The sequence below is a fragment of the Hippocampus guttulatus genome, chromosome 7 (assembly GCF_054856545.1).
Source record: "Hippocampus guttulatus isolate MCC_2025c chromosome 7, RoL_Hgut_1.0, whole genome shotgun sequence".
Taxonomy (NCBI): domain Eukaryota; kingdom Metazoa; phylum Chordata; class Actinopteri; order Syngnathiformes; family Syngnathidae; genus Hippocampus; species Hippocampus guttulatus.
This window is the reverse complement of record NC_141267.1, coordinates 7,661,476-7,685,100: the sequence shown is the minus strand read 5'-3', so window position 1 is coordinate 7,685,100 and position 23,625 is coordinate 7,661,476. Positions and strand designations below refer to the sequence as shown.

Sequence of the window (23,625 nt, the reverse complement as noted above, 5' to 3'; positions counted from 1 at the left end):
AAAGATAAGAAAACCTTTATTAGTCTCGCAATGGAGAAATTCCAGATTCACAGCAGCAAAGTTATGAAAGGAAGAAGTAGAACAACAAAATATAGGAGCTGCTGGAAAGCCAGCCACTCACACGGCGCCATTTTGAAGTCAAAATAACAAAAATAACACAACACATAGGACACAGACAGTCGTGCAATCTTCACCACTTTCTGCATACACTTTGTTCTCTGAAGCAGTTGAACTGATTTACCAGGTTTGTCGACTTTTCTAATGTAGTCGTTCAAGTCCTTTTCCTCAAGCCATGTCCACTTGAACGTGTTCCTAACACTCGGGTCTATTGCACGTATGTCAGATTGCCTGTCTACCTGTTTGAACATTGCGCTGTGGCCATACCTGGCCGATCACGCATGAATTAGTTTACACAAAATGCTATTCAAATACTCTACATTCAATGATTAATCTGCCTTTTGTGTGCACAGGTGTGCCCTTTGTCGCTTCCGTTGTCGCCGAAATTTTGAAATCTCCGAGATATGGCGAGGCCATGAGAATGCGAGTGGAAGGGTTGTTCCGAATGTTAGTGCCTCAACATGGCTACGCTTGTGAAAGCAAAACAACGAACTCGAACGCGTGTTCGTTCAATGTTGTCAACTAATATTTTAAAATAATTTTTCCTGAATTTTCCAGAGGAATTTTCATGAAAATCTGAAAATCCAGAAATCCGAGAAAATCTGGAGGACTTTCATCACTGCACTGCATGTATGAAAAAAGAAAATGTGATCCCTCGACACCCCCCAAAAAAAGGAAGAATCTAACTGAGAATTTCAGGATCAAAGTCTCAAAGTTAACAACAACAACTTAAGGGGGGTTGAGGGCAGACAAGTTAAAGAAAATCGGAACCTTTGATACAAGTGCCATCACACTGCCAAAAAATTAAATGTGTAAAAATGTCTTTACACAAAAAAGGGGCTGAAAGAATATGAATGACAACATAATTTGACCAATTAAACGTGATGGCGAAGGAGAAAAACGTAAAAAACAGACTAGTCAAATGTCACTATATTGAATGCGAATGCTGATTGTTGACCGCACAGTGCCACTGGTAAAACTTTGCAAGAAAATACTTTGTATGAATGTAACATGATAAATACTGTATATATTTGCATTGCAAATAAAAGCTTTTGTAGCCTTATGTATGATGCCTCCATAGCACAGAGCTATCGCCTCCACCTCACCTCCGAACTATCCCTTGTCATGCGATGACTGTTGGGTCCCAAATAACAAAGTATCAAATATCAAGTGAATGTTCAGTGAAGTGTGACACCCTTTTCAGCAATTTATTTTTCCAGGAGTGTGTGTAATGACAAATAGATATTGTTCCTTTTTGACAGTGCATGGGCACCTTGGAGCTACTCACTGAGGCTAAGCAGTCCGCCATGCGACACTGAAGAATATGTTCTTGCAGCTGGAGGAGGCACACTCCGTTACAGGCATACACTACTGACTGTTTTCAATTATGCCCCAGAAGTGTTCTTCAAACACATATTTTGACTCTGATTACGACTTCACAAATCGACGACAGCAGAATTTTCAGTGATGTCACCTTTGTTGGAACGGAACGCCATCGTAGACTGAGGACGCCCTGTATTCCCGATTATAAACATTTTCTTGCAGCCTTAATAATGATTAAATAAAACCAGATCAAAGCTTAAATGTATGGAAGACGGAACAAGACAAAGCCTGACAGTGGCAAGCACAGATAGTGGATATAGTAAAGAATGCAGAATAAAAAGAAAGGAGAAGAAGAACAATGGGCAAAGAGGCGCAGCCTCCACTGGCCGCTGTAGACCACAGGCCCTGCAGAGATTCCTTTCATTAGGCTTTAATATTATGCTGCTGGCTTGCCATTCTGACCTGCACTATATGCCGGTAATAAGAACGGCCTTCAGAGCTGGACCAAAGCAACAGAGCTGCTTGAGCTGGGGGGAGGAAGGTGTAGGGGGAGATGGAAGAAAGATGGAAGGGTGCATGAGCATGAGTCGATGTGGTGCACTTTCAAATTGACACGAGGCGGGGGTGTTACATTTTCACATTCTCGCTCATTCCAACCAAGCTGCTCGGGGAGGGAAATGGACGAAGAGAGCATTTTCTTCCTAGAATTGATGAAATCCCTCCATCAGTGACCCCTCTGGTGCAGGGAGTCTGCGGTGACTAAAGTTGTTTTGGTTAACAGCATCCCATGTTTGCCACCTCCTTATTCGGGAGGCGTTGAAGGTGACAGATTGATCTTCTGGCCTCTTCAAACACTTTGCCAACACTTGTCAGCTATACGTGTGCATCCTATAGAGAGAGACCTATGGCTGCACAATCAATTTCCAATCCATACTTCTGGACCTTTCACAATAGGGGAATTATTTCACAACCCCGAATAACTCGCCCGAGCCAACAGGTTGGTTGTTTAACAAAGTATTCAAATTATGAAAAAAAATATTAACATTCAGGGCTACAATTACTTTTGATTACCATTCATCTCAATGCATCCAGATTTTTTCCCCATCTACCTAACGTGTCTTTTTTCTGACTATTTCCAAAGCAGTAGAGTCAAACCTCGGTTTTCGTCCATGATCCGTTCCAGAAGGCTGTTCGAAAAACGAAACCATGCTCTTTTTTTTTTTTTAATGTTTCTTGAACATGTCTGCTCAGAATGGAAAGCAACACAAGGAAGCATCACTTCCTCGTGTAAGGAAGGTGAGAGCAGTCAAATGGTGCATTTATATGCGCTCAGTTTGTTCGAGAACTGAATTTCGGTCGTAATCCGAGGCATAAAAAAACTCTTTGGTCGAAAACCGATTTGGTCGAGAACAGAGACGTTCGAAAACCGAGGTTTGACTGTATTTATAATGGCCCGCATTTCCACAATGAATGACACACATATGTACTTCCATTGTCTTTTATGAAAACAAACTGGAAGCGATTGATCCATTAGAATGCAACAATTGTCGACAAATGTTTCACATCACACACCAGACATCATTCCATTGTGTGTATTCAAACTAGAGGCAAAAAAAAAAAAAGACATTAGTAACTGACATGGTTTCTGTCAAAGTCACACACAAATCAATTCAGACATCACTCATATACTTCAAGCCTCAGGTAGAGATGGGTATCGTTAAGGGCTGCAGCTATCAACTATTTTGGTATTCGGATTTTACACTGAAAATTATAACGAGTAATTGGGGATATCCAATAAAAATGTGTATGTTGTTGCTTGGTTATAAATACAGAAGACAAAAAAAACACTTAATAATGAATGTTCAACAAGAGTTACTAAAGGCTCTGGATGTCGTGGGTGTGTCTTTAATGACACGTCGCAGTAACATCGCATGGACATCGGGGACAGTGCCTCTGGGTTGGTGGTTTTCCCTTTTTAAGAAGGCAGACAAGAGGGTGTGTTCTAACTGTAGGGGGATGACACTCCTCAGCTTCCCTGGTAAGGCAAATCAGCACCTCCAAATCTGAGACCACAGTCCTCAGTCAGAAAAGAGTGGAGTGTCCCCCCAGGTTGAGGATGAGATCCTCCACAAGTGGAGGAGTTCAAGTATCTGATGGTCTTGTTTGTGAGTGACAGGAGAATGGAGCGGGGGGATCGGCAAGTGAATTGGTGCAACATCTGGAGTGACGGAAACTCTGTATCGGTCCGTCGTAGTGAAGAGGGAGCTGAACTGGAAGGCGAAGCTCTCAATTTACCAGTCGATCTACAGTATGTTCTTACCCTCACCTACAATCACGAGCTGTGGGTCGCAAAAGCCGGCATCACTTGTGAGGAGCAGCACAGCAACGAGACTGACACTGACAATGACGCGAGGGAACCTGGCGTGATTGCTGCAGAACTTGCTCAGCTGTTCATTTCAGGTATGGGAAGATGAGGACTTTGATGGATTTGTGGATTGATCAAAAAATAACATGAGTACATTGTTAAATGCTTCAATAAAGCACAATGAAACTCAATTTTGCTTCCACTGCCTTTTTAAAAACATACGCAAGCGTGCACGCGTGCTCCTGTATTTTTTAATCTACAGTATGTTTTACCATGCCAGAATCCAATAATACAATGCGCCTTGTGTATGTTTTGAATACAGATATCGCACCCATAACTGACAATAAGCCTTTTTATACGGTGCGCCGTATGGTCGTGAAAATATGGTACTCATATAACACATTTCCACTCGAGTAATAGACATGGCAGCCATTGCATCGCACTCATTTAATCTCAAACTCTTCCCAAATTTATGGATTTATGTTGTGGGGTGAGGGGGGCAAGCAGCTTTGAGAATAAAAACACAGCAACAACAGTGTGCATTATTTCAGTGCTAATACCCTGTCCTGCTGATGTCCTTTATACGCATCACAGATGGCTCAGACAGAGGAGAGCAGCAATATTATGCCTCTGCCGAGATCTTCTTCTGAATATATTACCAAATGATAGGGGGAGATCTCTCACTCCCTAACGCACTCGCGTGCACACACATTCACATACACTTAGAAGTGTTGGGCCAAGAGCAATGCATATGCCCAAATATACAAGGACCGGCTTCATTAATGAAGTGCCGGGAGAAGAGCGAAAGGAGATAGAGAGCAGGAGCGTGTGTGTGCGCGCGCATGCGTTTGAGTGAGCGCACGCTTCTGTGTGTGCGTAGACACGTACCAAGCGGCCGGGGAGAATTTCCTTCTTTAAGCTATTACCTCCCACTGGGCTTAGCTGGACTGTATCAACTATGATGTGGGTCTGCACACACATGGCGTCAGACACACACATGGCCCACAGCTCCATAGCCCAAACTCCATTCTCTCCCAAGTCTAAGTTGAATGTCATTCCGCAGAGTAACTTTACAATTAACGGCAAATCATGACCATGTTTTGTAAAATTGTGACTTTTTGACAAAGAGAGCAAGAATAATATGAAACAAAATCTTTTTTTATAAATCCTTCTTGGCATCAGAAGGGCAATAGTGCCAGTATCCTGTCTGCGAGTCAGCTTCAATGGCTTCATCTGGAGCTGTAATCACAACTATTCACGTAAGTAGCTCAACTGCTCCTGACTGCACTTTCCAGTCATTGGATACTGCAAATGATACGGAAAGGACAGTTCACTGTATGGTAAAAACATATTCCGGCTTTCTATACTCTCTAGCATGGTTCATCTCCCAAGGAGCAAGCCCAGAGGTCAGCGCTATCAGGACCCATGAGCAACGAAGGGTCCTAGTTAGGCATCCAGCTCAGTGCCGGAGCCAAAGGCCAACTTAGTGGGGCAAGACTGTCCATTAGTCAAGACCCTGGAACACCCCAGGGATCTGGGGGTGATAAGGGTTAGAAAGAAGAATAAAAACCTTATCAAACCAGGCACAGAAACACACACATATTCTCAAAGGCATACACAGATCATATGAGACCTTGTTTGACACTGCTGTCAGGGTGCAGTGAAGGAGAAAGACGAAAACCTGTGACACATTGACATCGTACGCCTACAAGTACACAAATACATGCAGATACACTGTTCTGACAAAGAGGTTTTAAATTCTCTTGTCCAGTTCACATTTCATCTCAATTTACTTAACTGTTATGGCATTGGAAAAACTTAAATAATGAGAAATTAGAAATAGTGTCTTGAATTTTCTGCATGTCATTAAAGCTTGACAAAACATCGCTGCTTGTCTGCCCCCGCCCCCTTTTTTTGAAGATGGGGTGAAAGTCCGTCCGCTTTGTCCTTGTGAAAATCCATTGGTCTTTCAGAGGTGACGTACTGTATATCCTGAAGCGTCATCTTTTTCCCTGTTTTCAACCATGCCTGGACTGTCAACCACAACGAGTCCGCACAAACTCCCTGTGAAATATTATTGCATCAAGGTGACCTATTTCATATTAAATCAGATGGTGTAACTTCCTGCTATTGCTGTCGTTAATGGAGGGACTTTCCTCCTGTGTTACCTTGAATGGGCAGTTCATGCTAAAAAAACATCCAAATGTGGCAGAGCTGAAGCAATTCTGTGAAGAAGAGTGGGCCAAAATTCCTCCACAGCAATGCGAAAGACTTATCACCAATTATCGCTTGATTTCAGTTATTCTTGCCAAGGGTGGCACAACCCATTATTAGGTTCAGGGGGCCATTACTTTTTCACATAAGGACAGACGGGTTTGGATTTATTGTTTTTGTACATAAAAAAATAAAATTGTCATTTAGAAACTGCATCTTGTATTCCTTGGGTAGTCTCTGTGTGATATTAAAATTGGTTTAATGAAGTGAAACCTTTGTGTGTGATAAATATGCAAAGTGCAAAGATATCGGGGGGGGATACTTTTTTGCGGCACTGTACACGCGTACACACATCCATACATACAAGGTGTTTCAAATTTTTTTGGTATTAGGACAGATGAAGCAAATCAAATAAGGGGGAAAACAAAAAACAAAACTTGCTTTGAATAACATCATTGTCAAGTACTTTTTCTATAAGTGTAAAGGGGGGAAAATGATTAAACTCTGCAAATCAGACGACTGCGGCAGGGGGGAAAGAAGGTGTTAAATTTTAAAGCCATATTTCTCAACCACAGCTCAGCTCTTAAAATAACTTTTGAGCAATACCATTCTTTTTTCTGAACTGATAAATGGGACTTCGAGACGTCACACCACACTGTGGAAACCCGCAATTAACTTTCTTGAATGTGCACTTCTTTGACTGCAAGTGCATCTTCAGTCTGCAGACCCCCCCCCCCCCCCAACTTTGGGATAACATCTGAGAGTCAATGGTTGAATTTCCATCTGTCTGCTTCATCTGCTTCATTTGGGGGGGAAAAAGGGGGAAAAAACTCTTGCGAATCCGATTCAAATATATTTTAAAGATACATTTCCTCCTTTTTCCTTTTCACATCCCCATTCCTCTCTCTATAACCAAGTAGCATCCGCAGATGACCAAGACATCAAGAGACTTACGAGCTCAGGGAGGAATAGGAGAGCAGGAGGGGAAAAGAAAAAGGCTAGCGAGCAAGAGAAAGGGAGCAAGTGCCTCTCACGTCAGGTTTCCCCAGCACACCCCAGAGTGCCAGCCAGCCTGCAGTCTGTTCTCCTTTGAGCTTTCTATTCTACTACAGAGCAGGGGGAAAAAAAATCAATCCATATTTCCATAATCCACACTCCTGTCTGTCTGCATGTCTTTGCCTCGCCCCCTCCCTTGCATCGCTCTCCATCTCTTTCTCCATCTCTTGCCTCTCCCTTGGGGTAGACTAACCCCTCCACCCCGATCCTACGGCCTACAAATGTCATTGCGCTGAGCAACAATAACGGCCGAAACAAAAGGAGGCCTTGCTCTGAGCTCTGAGTCCCTCTGCAGAGACTGTTGGCTGCTGCTGCCATATGCTGGCCAGCACAGGCCACAAAAAGAGACAAAGTCTGGCTACAGAGGACTCCAGCCTCTAGCCCCACAAAGGAGGAAAAGAGCCTTAATCCTGGTAATGAGGCCAGTGAATACGGCTTTTATGTATACAGGGGAAAGGGCCAATCCCTCTGTACACAGCACGCTAACTAGCCATCTTAAGGGCCATCTTATCCACACAAACGATCTGGTCAACAACAGAATGAAAGAAAAGCAAGGTTGTGGTGGGTGGCAGCAAAGTAAAAGAGACATGTTGAAAAAGAGGATGAGGTCTGGACACATGTCAAGACTCAAACTGGCACACCGAGTTGCTTTCTGTCTTTCTTGGTTTCAACTGCTTTTCTATTGGCAATATGCTGGTTCAACCCAGCATGCCCAATCGGTATACCAGACCGCCTGGACAAGTCTTATGAAATTGTTCATCCAATCTTTTTGGACTCATGATCATGAAAATGCTTCATTCTACCTTTGAGTGACATTCCATTAGGTGCCAAGTCAAGATGAGCAAGCCTTTAAGTCAGGGAACATATCACAGCCCAATTTTTGCTGTCACTGAGGCACAGGCTTCGTGCTTCAAACTTGCATTCAAACTTTTGCACAAAGTTGCACTTCAAATTTCATTTGGAATGGTGCTGATGAATCAAAAATTCTGCTTAAAGTTCTGTAAAACAAAAAAGTTTGAGTAAAAATAAGCGGCAGTGTTACAAAAGCGTGTCATGGGTTGTCTCCGTTATGGCATAAAATAGTTGTTTTGCAGTTTGACGAGAGTGTAGTCACACCAGAAAAGTGCTTTGGTCCGCTCGTTTGGTCCGGAGGAAAAGCGGACATTTTTTTTTTGTATTGACACTGTACTTTTTATAAGTGACGTATACGTGTGACGATCCGGGGGCCCTTTGGACAGAAATGACGAGGGCAAAGCGCAAACCCGTAAATTGAGGAAAATGTGCTATTCCTATGTGCTGCATTCTTGCTTTGCATATTTGTTCTGCTATTAGGGCTGCAGTAGAATTTGGAGTGTCAAGATCAGCTCATTCAATGCAGGCCTTATGACTCAATGTTTCTGCATTTTGGAACAACGTCGGCGAATGCGTGCAGTGACCCGCAGGAGTGTGTGGCCTGCGTGCTTCCACTGACAACATGCTGCAAAAGTGCACCGCATGCCTTCGCGTAAGGTCTCGACAAAGGTAGGCAGTGATTTCCTTTTAACAAACCCACTCAATTGTTGTGTCTAATTTATTTTTCAGTTTCATTCATCTATGGCATGCGTGTGCAAGTGCGTGTGTAGTGTGTATGCGCTCGGGTGTGGTATCGGGTCGATCGTGGGGGGTTGGTTGATCGAAGAGTAGATCTATGCTTAAAAAAGGTTGCGCACCCCAGCTCTAAATTGTCTCTAAGTGTGAGTGCGAGCACGGATGGTTGTTCGTCTATATGTCCCCTGCGATTGGCTGGCAACCAGATCAGGGTATATATATATATATATATATATATATATATACATAAACCTGATACCGATAATTTCATGTTTTTTATGACCAATACAATATTGTATTGGTCATAAAAAACATGAAATTATCGGTATCAGGTTTTTTTCATGTTGTGCAGCACTACTTCTTATATAAATAGGGAAACAAGGTGATAGTACAATTAAGTGTAATAAAAAAAAATGAGGCCAGTGTTACTTGTTACATCTGCCACCAAAGGTTAGATTACATAAAATGAAATACAATTGGCGCACATTGGCCAATTGGCCGATTATTTAGAATGATGTTTTAAGACCCATAATCGGCCAGTCGATTAATCGGTCGGACCCTAGAATTAACCTAATAAAGCTGTAGTCATGAAAAATGTATCAGGCATAGCAAAACGAATGCGAGAAGCTGAAAACGTAAGTGTGCATTCCTGTCACGGTTGCACGATAATTAGTGATTCCTCGGTTGTTGAAGAGCCGCTCACTGCTTTTCATTACCACCAACAGACATGCAATGAGACAGAGAGAGTAGAAAAGAGAGAGTGAGATGAGGAGAGAAAGCAAAAGCAGTGATGATGAGGAGGAAGAGGATCGTAGTGATCTGGGGGTGGGGGGGTCCACGGGAAAGCAGGATGAGAAGGAGATGGGATGGGGAGAGAGAGAGAGAGAGAGGGAAATTGGGGGGAGAGAGGATGAGGGCAAGAGAGAGAGAGAGAGAGAGAGAGAGAGAGAGAGAGAGAGAGAGAGAGAGAGAGAGAGAGAGAGAGAGAGAGAGAGAGAGAGAGAGAGAGAGAGAGAGAGAGAGAGAGAGAGAGAGAGAGAGAGAGAGAGAGAGAGAGAGAGAGAGAGAGAGAGAGAGAGAGAATGAATGAAAAAGCGGAGTGTGTTCCAACCTGGTCGATGTAGTCCTGGGGGAAGCTCCACAGCACGGTTGGATCTAGAGGTAATTGACAGACAGCATTAATCAGCGGGTGAGAAACACACCGTCTTCGCTAGCTGTCTCAGAATATATACATATTAATGAGATGGGTGGGGGCAAGGGGTGGCTGTGACGCACGCACACACACACACACACACAGCGGCAGAACATCGGGAAAGACAGAATGTGTTGAGGCTGTATGAGCTGCAAATATGCAAATATAGATTCTCAGGATAGATAGAATAACATTTAAAAAAAAAGAAACTATCATCACAAGCCTACTTTACTTAAATTAATTAATGCTAAGATGGAACACTTCTGATTAGCTGGAAGATTGTTGAATCATCACTAGTGTTTTTGTCTGTATTGTTTTTGGGTGTTGTTTTTTGGAAAAATTCAAAGATAACCATTTGTGGATTAATTAGATGTTGGTCAATTCCAATCATCGTGAGCTACTAGCTGCAAAAGTGAGGGGATGTCTGGTCACTGATCAGACAGAATTGGCTATTTGTGTGTCATTTTACATTCTTTTTAATGAGCTACAGAAACTCTGATATTTCATTAATACAAAATACATTAACCGAATAATCAACAATCAAGTATGAATTAGCCGGGACTAATCCGATTCATAAAAAGTGTTTTGAAGACATCCACACTTAAAATGTAATAGTCCAGCAAAACAGCATTGGCACATATGAGAAAAAAAATGAATATCTGAAATGAAGTAAAGCCATTTTCAACAGCCTGCGGTTCTCATATCATCTGCATGCTATACGCTTGCATCTGTCCTCGTGTAGTCAATTCTGCATGGAAACTGAAGCCCAAAGGTGTGCCAAACTAAAGCACAGGGGTGTCAACATGCTCAACATGGCTTCCACAGCGACTCGGTCACCATGTGACTTTCGCACTAGCTTGTTGTTGTTGTTGTTGTTTGTTTGTTTATTAGAAAAGCAGCCCAGGTTTGAACAGAAAGAACATACTCACACATGGAAAACTCCAACCTGTGAGCCGCAACAAAAATATTCTTACTTTGTTCATACCAGGTTTGTTGACCAATTTAAAAGTTCTTAACCTGAAAAGAGATGTCTAAAGGGGTGTTCACACGGCAAGATTTGGTCCGGTGCTACGCCGGGGCTGCCCCAGTAGAGCGTTCACACGTGCAAATTAGCTCCGGTGTAGCCCCAGAAAAAGGCTTACACCGGACCAAATTTGATCCACCTCAGGGAGGTGGTTTAAAAATTTGCTCCGGAGCAAATGCTCGTTTGCGAAGCAGCACCGATGTAAATTTGCACGTGTGAACGCAACTGGGTTAAAGTTGCTCCAGAGCAAATGCTTGTGAAGCGTACGTACGGCGAAAATGTGTTGCTTTCGTGCTCTGTCGGACTTCCGTCATGTGTTTGTTTAATAATGACACAAGACTTGGCTGGTAACATCTTTCCTTTTGTAGGAGACTGGACTGTCGCGGAGTTGTTAGTGTAGTTTGTTCCTTTGTTGTGTGTTCACAACCCCCCGCCCCCCATATAATTTATTTAGTGATTTCCTCTCTTGATTTTCTGTTTGGCGCATGATGTGTTTGCTTTTCTGAGTGTCATTGAAGTCATCGTTGATTTACGTTTTCGGGGGCGGTCACTCTCGAGCAGAAGGCACGGAGACCGAGAAGGAGAAGGACGTGCCTGTCCAGTAGTCGCTTGAGTTGTGTATACGTTTTAAAAAGAACCAACACGACAGCTCATTTGTTTTCTGTCGTTTTGCTCCGCTGCAGAAACTGCCGTGTGAACGCAAGTGGGGCTGCACCGACGCTGTGCCGTTGCAGACACGCTGAGCGGCTTTGTACGTGTGAACGCTCCACACAATTTGCTGCGGTGCAAAATATATCGCAACAAAATACATCGGTGCAGCGCCGGAGCAAATGTGTGCTGTGTGAACACCCCTTAAGTGTTTTTATTATTTTACATAATCCACAGAGGAGAGTAAACATTGTCGTAGGAAATATTAGCTTGATGAACAAGGCTATAAAAGAATGCCCGGTCCATAGAGAGGCATCATGGCTGCATGAAAGAGAGCATGACAGAGGGGCAACACGATGGAAAAAAATGGATGACAGACAGAGCAGAATCCATTATTTCTTATATAATCCTAAAGGATGATTTCATGCAACCCATCTTGAAAAGAGCAGCAGAAAAGAAAAAAGAGAACGCAGTGGTGCCACAGTTCTGACTACTTGATTCTGATTTACTGGATAAGAGGAGAGTATCGGGACTGCTACCAAATGGCTGAAACGTCATTGAAAATGTCATGGATGCCATCAATTGTGGGGGAGAGGGGTCGATCCAGCCGGCGATTGGCGAATTCCAATGAATAACTGAAATTTTTGATTTATGATGTATTTTGAAAAAAATGATGTAATTTTGCCGTAGGGGTTATTAAAGTGATAATTGCCTCCATTTATGGTTTAGACGAGGGGTCCCCAACCGCCGGGCCGCAGACCGGTCATTTGGTGCCGGGCCGCACAGAAAAAATAAATAACTTACATTGTTTCAGTTTTATTCATTTCGGAATCTGAAAGATGTTTTATTTTGAAAAATTAGCGCATTCTCTGTAATATCAGTCTACAGTATGTCACTCTTGACGCAGGTGAATGCGTGCATGTTGGTCACGTGATAGGTTACAGTTAAAATGAAACCCAGGAGCTAGCAAAATGAATAAAAAACAAACGTCTTACAAAGGTTTTCGGGAAGGGCAAAAGGCCCAGCCAGGATACAGAAGAGGAGGCTACGACTTTCAAGAAAGAGAAGGCTACATTTAATAGACCGTATCAGGAGTCCTATTTCAAATACGGCTTTATCTCAACGGGAAATCCACACGCACAAAGCCTAGTCTGCATAATAAGCGCCGATGGTGAGTCGTATTTTTCATGCACTTTTTATTTGCGGCGCATCTTATTTTGAAGGCACGTTTAAACGTTACCATAGCGACCACAGAATGTTGCGGCCAGATAGGACGTTCCTCGTGATTCGTGTTTATTATTATGTTTCGAAAAACACGCTTCATGCAGGTCATATCATATTATATTGTTGTCTCTATCCGGCCTTAAAGGCCGGTTCCTGAAAATATTGTTTGACATGAAACCGGTCCGTGGGGCAAAAAAGTTTGGGGACCTCCGGTTTAGACCACAAATACACGACAAACTATAATCCGTAAACAATTGACAGCAGTCCCATAAAATTATGAATATGACGCAGCGAAGTAAATGTCACCTGACAGAAAAAGTCATTATTTCCTTTTTTTTTTTTTTTGCATTCATGCAGATCCCACATTTCTGCCTGATTTCTGGTTCTTCTCATTGTTTCCCATTTCCTAACCTTCCTTTCTGTTGTAGCCCCACCATCCCTTGCTCTTCCCACATTATTCTCTCACTCTCTTGCTGGGCATGTAGAGGGCGCGAGAGGGGGCCTGAAGGGGGTTAGGGCTGGAAGTTGAAGGTTACAGGGGTGAAAAGGACCCCTGCTGCTCCGCCCGGGGACACAAATGTCACCGTGACAGATCCTGGAACTGTTAATTCATCCTCCCCTCCTCACAAGCCACACACTCAAATCTGAATTGATTGCACCACAATTCATGGTGTCACACATTCTGAATTCTTGACTGAATAAATAAAAAGAGGGCGTCTATAATTAAGGAGGTGCAATACTTTATCATGCACACATAAATATGGAACACTTGAAGGGTACTGTAGAATAAGAGAATAAATTGCAAGTAATCCAATAATAAAATGTGGAATTTACTGTTTAAAATCACAAGTTTGTGTACTGTCACGGGTTGACTAAGGTTATGTTTTACTGTTGATGCATTGCCAATGAGCCTGACAAACACTTGAAAACAATGTTATGTCTCTCAAAGGTGGAGTGAAACTTCTTGCTTTGCCAGCCAAGAAACTACAGTTGTCCTAAAGCGATCACGTGACAGGAAATCAGGAACATCATTTTCAGGTGATTGATATTAGGTAAAAAAAGATGAAATTATTTTGTTTTATTAATTTTAAAAGGTCAGACTCGACCAAATAATCCAAAGGTACTAAGATACAGTATTGTCGAATGTAACAAAAAGGACTTGGTTTTGGATCAAACAACATGTTTAGAGTTTGTGTAGTGGCGTGAAATACAACACAACAGGCAGAAAAGGACATCAACATAACGTAGGGATGGGTATAGATAAGAATTCATCAATACTATTGCTGTGAACCATATTGCTCATTGATCCGGTGCCTCAATGTTATTCTTTTGGTTTAGAAACAAAAATCTCACTGCTTGCTTGTGTTTTTGCCTGACATTTTAATGTTCGACTGTACGTGTGACAACAATGCATTAAGCATCCCTCCGTCCCTCTGCAGGCTTCATGCCTCAAACCAAAAATAAGCAAACTTTAACAATGTTACAGTTATATTGAGAGTAAATCGATTAGTCATGCCTAGAGTGTAACACTGAGCCCCACTGTAACTCAATGTAAATAACGTCAGCTTGCGTGAACGTGGTTAAAACCTCACTCGTCGAAGCCTTGAAAAGCGCTGACTTTGCATCCTCTGCTCCCAAGCTGGTGACAGCAACTTCGAAGCCCGAGTAGGTGGTGCTGGGACGGAGAGTCGCCTCCACCGTGACACCAATAGTGATCCCACACGTCAAAATAATGTTATAAAAACTATAGGATGATCCGGTACATCAGCCGTTTTTAAATAAAACTACGTGTCATGTAATATGATCACACAGCACGACATTGGCACAGTAAGGAGTCAACAAGTGCCTATTGCGTACGGTCAAACAGTGGGGCAAAATGAATCGCCACCCATTCTGAAAATGAATCTTAGGCAAACACAATTTTATCGTTTCTTAGACACAATGTTCGAGAGGTAGAAGGTGCAAAGTAACATTCATACTGTATATCCTAAATCCATCAAAAATTGATTTGAGTCATTTCTCCAAGGCATTTAACAGAGCCATTGTGAGCGCAGCGTATCAATTCTGACATTTTGAAAAATTCAGCCCTGCAGCCAGTTAAGTACTGAGCCTCGGTACCCATCACTTTACACGGGTGCCAGGATTCCCCAAAAACGCTTGTCGATTATTGTCAATTACTGTCGTTAACAGCAGCGGCAAACTGTTTCAAAGAAGTCAGTTGGCTGCGATATTGCTGGCAGCTCATGTGACAAGGGGGAAAACAGTGTAAACAGACCTGTTGGGTGTGAATTAAATTGAAATCACCTATCCAGGAGTGGATTCCTGCATCCACACGCAACAATAGAGTAGCAGCCAAATGTGGCGGCGACAAGCAAGGCGTGACTATTGGACCCTGCCATGCACACGTGTGTCCATGTAAACAGCCACATGCATGTTTGCAGTGCGACAGCAAGCTCATGGCTGATTATTTACGAGGTAAAGTAGCATGTCCATTGATCCCTGGGGCCTTCAAGCATGGCTGACCTCCAATAGTCAGCATGTGGGCAACGTGCAAGCAGCCCCTGAGCAAAGGCACATTTACTTGAAGGAGGGGGTTGTGGGGATGGTGAAAAAAAAACAAATCAATGCTTTGGCTATTCCTGAGACACATGTCTTTAAAAGTCAGAGGTGGAAAGTGAGCGAGGCAAGAGCAGGGTTAATAGGTGAAGGGTGTCAGGAACGGAGTACAATATGAGAGGTGGACCTCGGCCATTGTCAGATGACAGTTACACTGCATAATTTCTGCTCTCTCAGGTGGAGCGTTAGAAAAATAATAATTGAAGAAATTATCTTATATTTGATATGTTATAGATGCATGGAGAAGTGAAAAATAGGTTGTTGTTTTATCTTAATCCCGTTACGACAATTGTCTATGTGTATTGGCACATCCAAGTGGCTAAAAATGAAAAGTGCTGGCATCTCCATCTTGGCATACATTTTCGCTTCTTGGGATTTCCAAGCAAGGCAAAAAAAGAGTTGTTGGCAGAGAATGGCATGCCTAATGCTGTTGGCTGGAAGAAAAAGTTGGCACGAGATGCCATGTGTCAGAAAGCTCACACTGCCCACTAGGGCTGCATGTGAAGCATTTAACTTGAAGCCTTTTTGTCAAAAACCTAAAAGTACGTCTCACGTTGATTTAAGGTTACATCAAAATGTCCGGGGCGTGCTGGGAAAAACGATTAATGTCAAACGCACCCACAGCGTGTCCGCAGGATCATTTCATCTGCTCAATGGCCTGAATCTAGGTTTCCGTCGAAAATAAGAAAAAGACCTAACCCCAAATCTAGCGTGAATACACAAAGATGAAAGCCTCTAGTTTATAATTCTCTATACTGTGGAAATCAAACACAAACTTGGAGCCCTTATGGCCATCCATTGCTCTGGAGGCATTAAGGAGAAAAAGACAAAAAACCCTCTTTTTTTTTTTTACCTCACTCCACAAACGATGAATATGTGTTGTGCGTGAATAGGGGGCCTGTTTGTTAAGGGAGGCCAAATCCCATATGGTGAACACCAGCTCCTCTGACTGTGAGAAGAGAGAGCGTGAAAGCCATCGGCAGCCTCTCTCCTCCATCCGTGCTCCACAGATGAAGGGATGTAGCGCCTGCCTCTCCTTGTTCCTCCTTTCTTTCGCTCCCTTTGCCTACTCTCCTCCCTTTTGCTTGGCCAGGGGTTAAACTGCTGCACTCTAACCTCCTTGGCGGTGATTTCATTCACTCCGTTTTTCTTGCTTGCTCTCTCATCTGTGAGAGAGACTTATTTCACAGTAGGTAGTGGATTAGGCCTCATTCGTATGCCCCCCCGTACAAAAGCATTGTTATAGCAGCAGCCAGAACGCTGTAACAGGAGGAAGCTGCCGCTAGTAAGCATCCACAATACGGCCATTGTGGACATCGGACTGGAGGGACCCTGCACTAGCGGCTGTCTAGACTTTGAGCCCGGGCCGATTGGGGAAACAGAGGGAGAAAATCCCATCAGGCAGTGGAGTGAAAGTTAACTAAGGTACCCTGCTGTGAACCTGATGAAGATGTCAAGCCAACATATGGCAAAAAATGTCCATTGTCAGAAGGAGCAGCTTTCTTCCCTCAGAGGGGGGCTGAAGAAGATCGGGTGAGGGGGGGATTGAGGGGTACGGGGCGTGCAACCTAAAGGAAGGAATAACTGTGGTGGTCATCGCTTTACTTCTGGATCAGTAGACTTATTCTGGCTGGGAGGAGGCCCAACTCCTCCGCTTGCAGTTAAAGGAGTAAGCAGATTAAGTGGCATCTTTCTAAAGGCCAGCCGAAAGAAAGCCCACTCGGATATTTACAACATTTTTGGGGGGCTTTTGCCAATCAACCAGCCCTGCACGCGGCAAATGGCATTACATTTCATGCTGATTTAGTCAGCAGAGGGTTCTAGTAAAGATGATATGGTCCTTAAGTTTATGAAAAACTGATTTGTCACACTGGGTAAATTACAAATGAGGATAGGGAACGGAACGAGGTTTTGCGAGGCTCAAGGTCATTGGAAACTACCCTCATTCAATTTGACTTAAAATGAACTATAACAACGTTTCAAACTCATCACTGGAATCAAACTGCCCCAGTGAATGCAGAACATTAACAATATTATTTCCAAACGGATCATATCCAATCCTAAAAATAGATCTGAAGGTTTTTTAACAATTTATAACTCGAACCAACAAAGGGGTGAAAAAACAACTTCTACGGGTTGTGTGCGCTTTTCATAGGCGGAAAAAGAAAAGAAGAAAAAAAATCAACAACTGGCAAGCTTCACATGCACAAGATCATGGCCAGGGGGATTTTCTAATCCACTTCTTCATGTACATCTGAAAAGATAAACAACCGCCTCAGCCCGAGCCTCACTGGAAGAAGACGAAAGACAGAGCTGCATTGAGATGATGTGACCCTAATCATGCCACATTAGTTGTTTCATTTTCCCAGCGATGTGAGAAAAATGCTTCAGTGGGATGAGCTGAGAAAAAGGGGGGGAGGAGGGAGGGAGGGATGGAGGGGGTGATGTGAAGCGATGCTCAGAGATGGAAAGAGAGAAGTGAAAACGATACTGTCTCCAGGCTAGTTGGGATGCAACCCAATTTCACAGCTTCACGAATGAGTGGCATAGCATATGGACGCAACCTTTGTGACAGCCTCGGTGTATCACCACATATCAGCGCTGATATTTCCAGTCAGATTCCATACTGGTCCAACATTACGTCAAACGGAGGCTCTGCATGACCGCATCTCCCAACACAACGCACTTAGCGTTTGTTTGGCGAGCTAAGGAGGACGCAACGAACATTTTTTACTGGTAAATAGAATCTGTCACGATTGACAACGTCCGGTATATAATTCCGACTCCCAAAGCATTGGAGCACAGACGGTTGAAGCAAGAATGGCATCGCTGCAGTTTGATGATAATTCCAGAAATGATGAAAAACAAAAAGATATCTATATTTTTGTCAAACAAAAATCAATGAATAATAAGGGTGAGGACCTGTAATGACTTTGAAAATAAAGTGAACAAACAGCCTTGTTGCAGGTGTAATGTTCAGCGATCGGGTGTGGATCTTCCACTCTCACAGTGAGAGCTCGGATTTTGCATGGACACAAGACCGTAATCTGCAAGCCTTGTAGGAAAAAGGTGAGAAGAAAGACAGCCCGAGGACTAAGTTGTTTCACTATCTCAAGAGCAAACATCAAAGACATTAAAGCTACACGAGTCAGCTTTCCATGGTAAGCCTTACGCAGCCAAAGCAATAGCAGAAAAACACTTTCAGCAAAATTGGACGACACAAGGCAGTCGCTGACGACATCAGAACCGGCACAATGAAGAACGGCTGAGAAAAGTAAAGTACTGAAAATCATATTTGAACAATTTAGAGACCTAAGGCGTTAAGTGCCCGGCTGGAATTGTCCAGGAAAATCTTGTTTGTGGCACACGATCAAAAGTAGAGATGGGATTAATTAATCAACTCATTCATTGAAAATGACTGGACACCTTAAAGCATTTCATGACTAGTTTTTGAAGCAACTGAGTTGGAATGACGCGCAGGACTCGACAACAACCAGAAGAGGCGCTGTTGGCTGGTAATCAGTCAATAATTCGGTTTGTTCAGAGCATCTTCTCTAATCTTCGCGAATGACTAGTAGAGAAGCAACAACTAATCGATTGCTCAATAACTAATCAATTTTCAAATGAATCCACCTATTGTATATAGAAAGCATTTCTGAACAGAAGCTCGATTTAAATTAAAACTGCTTCATACATCAAAACATTGAATGATATTTTGCAGTGTTTAACAAAGAAAGAAAATATGATTATGTCAAGACTATATGGCGTGTTTTCATTGATTTTTATGAATATTTATGTCACATAAATCTCTCCCGAATGACAGACAAGCAATCACATTTTGAGCTGTGAGCAGTGGTGTACTACTGCCAATTACGACAGCAATCAGAATGGAAAAAAAATAAATCATATAATATGTCAACATAAAATACATCATTTATGGACAACCCTTAACACAGACAGTAAGAAAATACAGCTCTTTGCGCCGTTGTTGCATCTACCTTTGAAGTGATAACAAAAGCAGCCGAGATCTATTGATAATTTCCGAAATGTTCCTTCGCATACGAGACGTGATCTCAAATGTGACCAGAATGTGACGAGGAGTACGAGCGTGTAAAAAAACTGATGAATTTCAAACATCCAGCAAACAATTTAGCCGCTCGCATCAAGTAAATGTCAATGATTGCAGCGTAAGTGATGTCTCCCAAACATTGAGTTCCTTTGTCAATGGGACAGTGCTTGTTTGCTCAACTTGACGTATATTTTCTTTCGCGGTAGTCCTGCTTGTGAAGTCTCGTGATCATGCGTAGTTTGTGGTGGGAGAGAAATGTCAACCAATTGCTCTTTCAGGCGACCGCTTTTCAGCACATCTTAAAATGTTGTTTTGACCAACGTCAGTCTTGTCAGACCCCAAACCAAACCGGTTCTAGGCTCGGGACGTGATCTTACATCTTGCGATTAAATTACTCACTGACACGGGAGACTCCTCCATATTTTAAACAAAAGTTGTGTTCCCTCGGCTGAGTCACACAACTGAATCCCGTCCACTGATCTGAAGAATGAAGTCTCATCACTTATTGCTCCTTTGCAGTCTATGCATGCTTATTCCCCAAATGAGGATTTCATCACTTCCCCCTACTTTGCAGTCAATCAATGGACCCAAATGGGTCTGTTTTCGAGAGAGTATTTGATCATTTAAGATTGCATATCGTAAGAGCAAATGTTCAGACAAATGTTATGTTTTATGAACACAGATGATCGATTGGAATAGAGAAATTTTGCTGTGTTTTCTGGTGACCAAGCAATGACCAGGCAGTGATTCCTTGTCAAATACTCTTTTAGAGGCATAGGGGTCGCTGGTGCGGTCTCGGTTTTGACAGAGACATAGAAATCTGAATATGACGAGTGTGACAAAATAAAGTTTTTGGATACATATAAACTTAAGGAAAGCCGGTGATTGTCAGTCAGCAGCAGATGCTGAGGGGAGAGTTCTTTTTTACTCTTTGAGGTGGTAGGTTGCGGCATCACAGAAAACACGGTGTGTCGCACGGCAGCTCCTTGAGGTGCGGAAAGGATCGATCTCTGTTAATGTCATATGGCACAGCACCCAGAGGCAGCAGCATGGTGCTGATGACAGTGAAAAGCCTTGCCTTTGGCGGCTACATGCACGCTGCTGCTGAGCTGTGATTTGAAGTTCACATGCAAAGGCTGACAGAAAGACAGCTCTCAGTCAGGCATTCCAACTTGAAGTCAGTCAGCCAGTCTTTCCACAAGAAAGGCAAAACACCTGTACCCGTTAAAAGCACAGAGTGGAAAATACAATCTCAATGTTCTGCAGGACTGCGGGGCAAAGTGTTGGTACACAATACAAACATGAAGTCTAAAAATTAACTAGCATTAAATTAAACTACTCTGTGTAGAAAGGTGCACTGGAACATCTCTCAAATGCTGCTGAGGTTGTACAATTACATATCTCCAAGCACCTTAGCATATGTCACAAGAAAGCTTCTCTCCTTGCCTCCCGTCTGACAATAAGTCGAATACAATGATAATAATGACAAGAACCGGAAAATTACCTGCATTTCATCTTTTTCTGAAGTGACTCGGCTCCCACACCCAGCAATAATCTGCCACTGCTCATTCATCAAGACATCCTTCACTCATCAAGTTAATTCTGAGTACGTACGTGATCAGCATTTTCAAGTATATCACCGATCAGCGAGTTAAAAAAAAAAAAAAGATAGCCACTTACCAATCCAACTAATATATTTGAACAACTTGTTTATTTACTGTATATTCGACCGGAGCCATTCGCGGGGGGTCTGACAACAAACAACCAAAGTTTGAGTAGAGTATAATTTATGACCACTGAAGTGCATGGGGTGGAAAAAAAATTACAATAAAATAAATTTTAAAATAAAAAATTACCCAAATCACTGATAATCATTCAATACATAGACCCCCCCCCCCTCCCAACCCAACAAGAAAAATGTAAATATAGGGAAACTAAAATTGAAATCCCATCAATGACATCACTGAATGATCGGTCACGTTACAGTTCAAACAGTAAATTGAGATCATTCAATGACTGACATGTTTGTAAATGTGAATATCGCAGGCAGACTACTGTCAGTCTGTAAACAAATTGCAGGTTTTCCCAGTGATAAATGGTAAAAGACATTCACAAAAGCATCAAGACTGACCTATATTTTCTGTCCTGAAAAATAGGCCAAAGCCCAAATTAAGGGCCAATAGAGCGACAACATGCATGTAAACGCCATCATCTTCACAGTAATTGTGGGGTGTAAGGCAACGTCGGCATAGCCTTGAACAGAGACATACCCTGGAGGCATAGCTGTTGACGTGTAAATAGTGATGACAGAAGCTGAAATGACAGCACAGACAGCAGGCTTGTACCACTAGTTCTGCTTGACTTGGGTTTTGGTCCTGGTGCCTAAATTAAGAGTCTGGATGTCAGAATACTAGTACTCAGATCATGTCAATAAGTAGGTTGATTTTCTTAATTACATCTGTACAATTAGATACATATCTGTCTTTTACATCACATTGCTGAGAGATCATTTTACATCAGCTGACTCGGGTGCAAATACAAGGTGATCAATTATCATTCTCAGTCTATTCATATGCTTCCATTGGTACAAATTTAATACAGTTTACAAGTTTGTGTACCGGTATTTCTTTTGTCAAAGGTACCAAAATGCTGGATTTCTACATTCCAATGTTTGGTGACTTTCCATTTGGGACCCAAGTATGGCTGTCAAGGAGTTAAGTTATTGTATTACAATGTGTGGAATGGGTCAAACCCAAATCTGAAAGAAACCTGTTTTCCAATTTCAATGAATAACCATACATTATACCAAGAAGCACAAAATGCTGGGCCAACTACAACGTTGTCCATAGCTCCTCTTTGTTATGTTTATCTCGCTGTTAATATTGCCATTGAATTTCCACACCTGAGTAAACCAAAACAAACCAAGGGGAGCAGATCATCCATGATCAAGTCATTTATTCCGAGCTAGAGGAGCACTTACCCATGCGTTTGTTTTTGTTTTTACCTTAATTAGATTAACATGCCTGCATTCATACTAGCCCACTACGGTCTGTTCCAATTGAATTGTATTGTCACTTTCTTCTTTGTGATGGTTTGTTTCATGACGTGTTCACATGGTAATCAAACTCTGGTGCAGAGCCAATCAAGTGGACAAAGATCAAGCGTGAAATGAGTCTGACCCTAATCGGTATAATCATGGTGACGTAACTACACGAAATGTAGTCAGATGACAGTAGTAGTTGCAACGGCTACAGTTAAATTTGAGGTCAGGAGTCACCAACATGGTGCCCTCGGGCACCAGGTAGTCCCCAAGGACCATCGGAGTAGCTCGGGGCCCATTATAAAAAATAGCTAACCAGTTACCAGACATTAAGATTTCTTAGAAATGTTGAAGAAGAGATCATTTGAAAATATAAACACGTCTAAGATAATACATGAATTCAATTACAGCAATCCCTCGCTATAACACGGTTCATCTTTGACAGATTTTTTTCATGCAGATTTCTTTTGGGGGGGGGGGGGGTTGTTTGTTTTCACAGTGCATTGTGTTCTGCATCCTCACTGGCTAAGGGACTGCAGTCTCAAGTCAACAGTCTCCGCGTCTCATTGCTGCACAGCTTGCCAAATTTTCTCCATGACAAAACCCACAATTTCGAAGAAACGTTCTGTACAGTCTTTCAAAAAACTGTCAGTAAAGCTGTTAGTCAACATATTGATTCATCACTGCATTGCCTCACAATTCAATGTTGTTTCAGCAACTTTGCCCCGCAATTCCATATCAATTCAGCTATTCCTCTGAATCAATTAACCTCTTTGCCAATGTTCTCTCTAATTTTCCAGGTGGCTTAGCATTCACACAAACTCCCAGAACATTCCTTGGCCCACAGTGGGCAAAATCAGACATTCACACGGTGGCCAATTCAGAATCACACCTGTCCAAAACCTGAGCTCAGACAAATTACATGATGCAGGTATGTTACAAAAGAAATCAAATAACCTATACCTGTATTTCAAAACAGAGCACACCGTATCAGTCCAAATTTCTTTTACTTACCCAAGTCATTTTAAGCATAATTAAGTCTCATTACAATTGTAAAAATTTTATTCCACATTATCCACTAATAAATAATGGAAAACGTTATTCAGTACAACGTGAAAATACCTAGTCAGCTGATGTCTGAAACCCCTGA

At 42.4% G+C, this 23,625-nt stretch overlaps 1 protein-coding gene across 2 annotated transcripts in view; it reads right to left on the bottom strand.

The window, feature by feature from the left end:
* The window catches only part of dennd1b (DENN/MADD domain containing 1B), a 120,754-nt gene that overhangs the window by 83,186 nt on the left and 13,943 nt on the right, over positions 1-23,625 (bottom strand). For both annotated transcript variants that reach the window (XM_086114761.1, XM_086114762.1), the window contains exon 3: positions 9,774-9,817. In XM_086114761.1, coding sequence (XP_085970887.1) covers positions 9,774-9,817 — 44 coding nt within the window. The remainder of the gene's footprint in view (positions 1-9,773; positions 9,818-23,625) is intronic.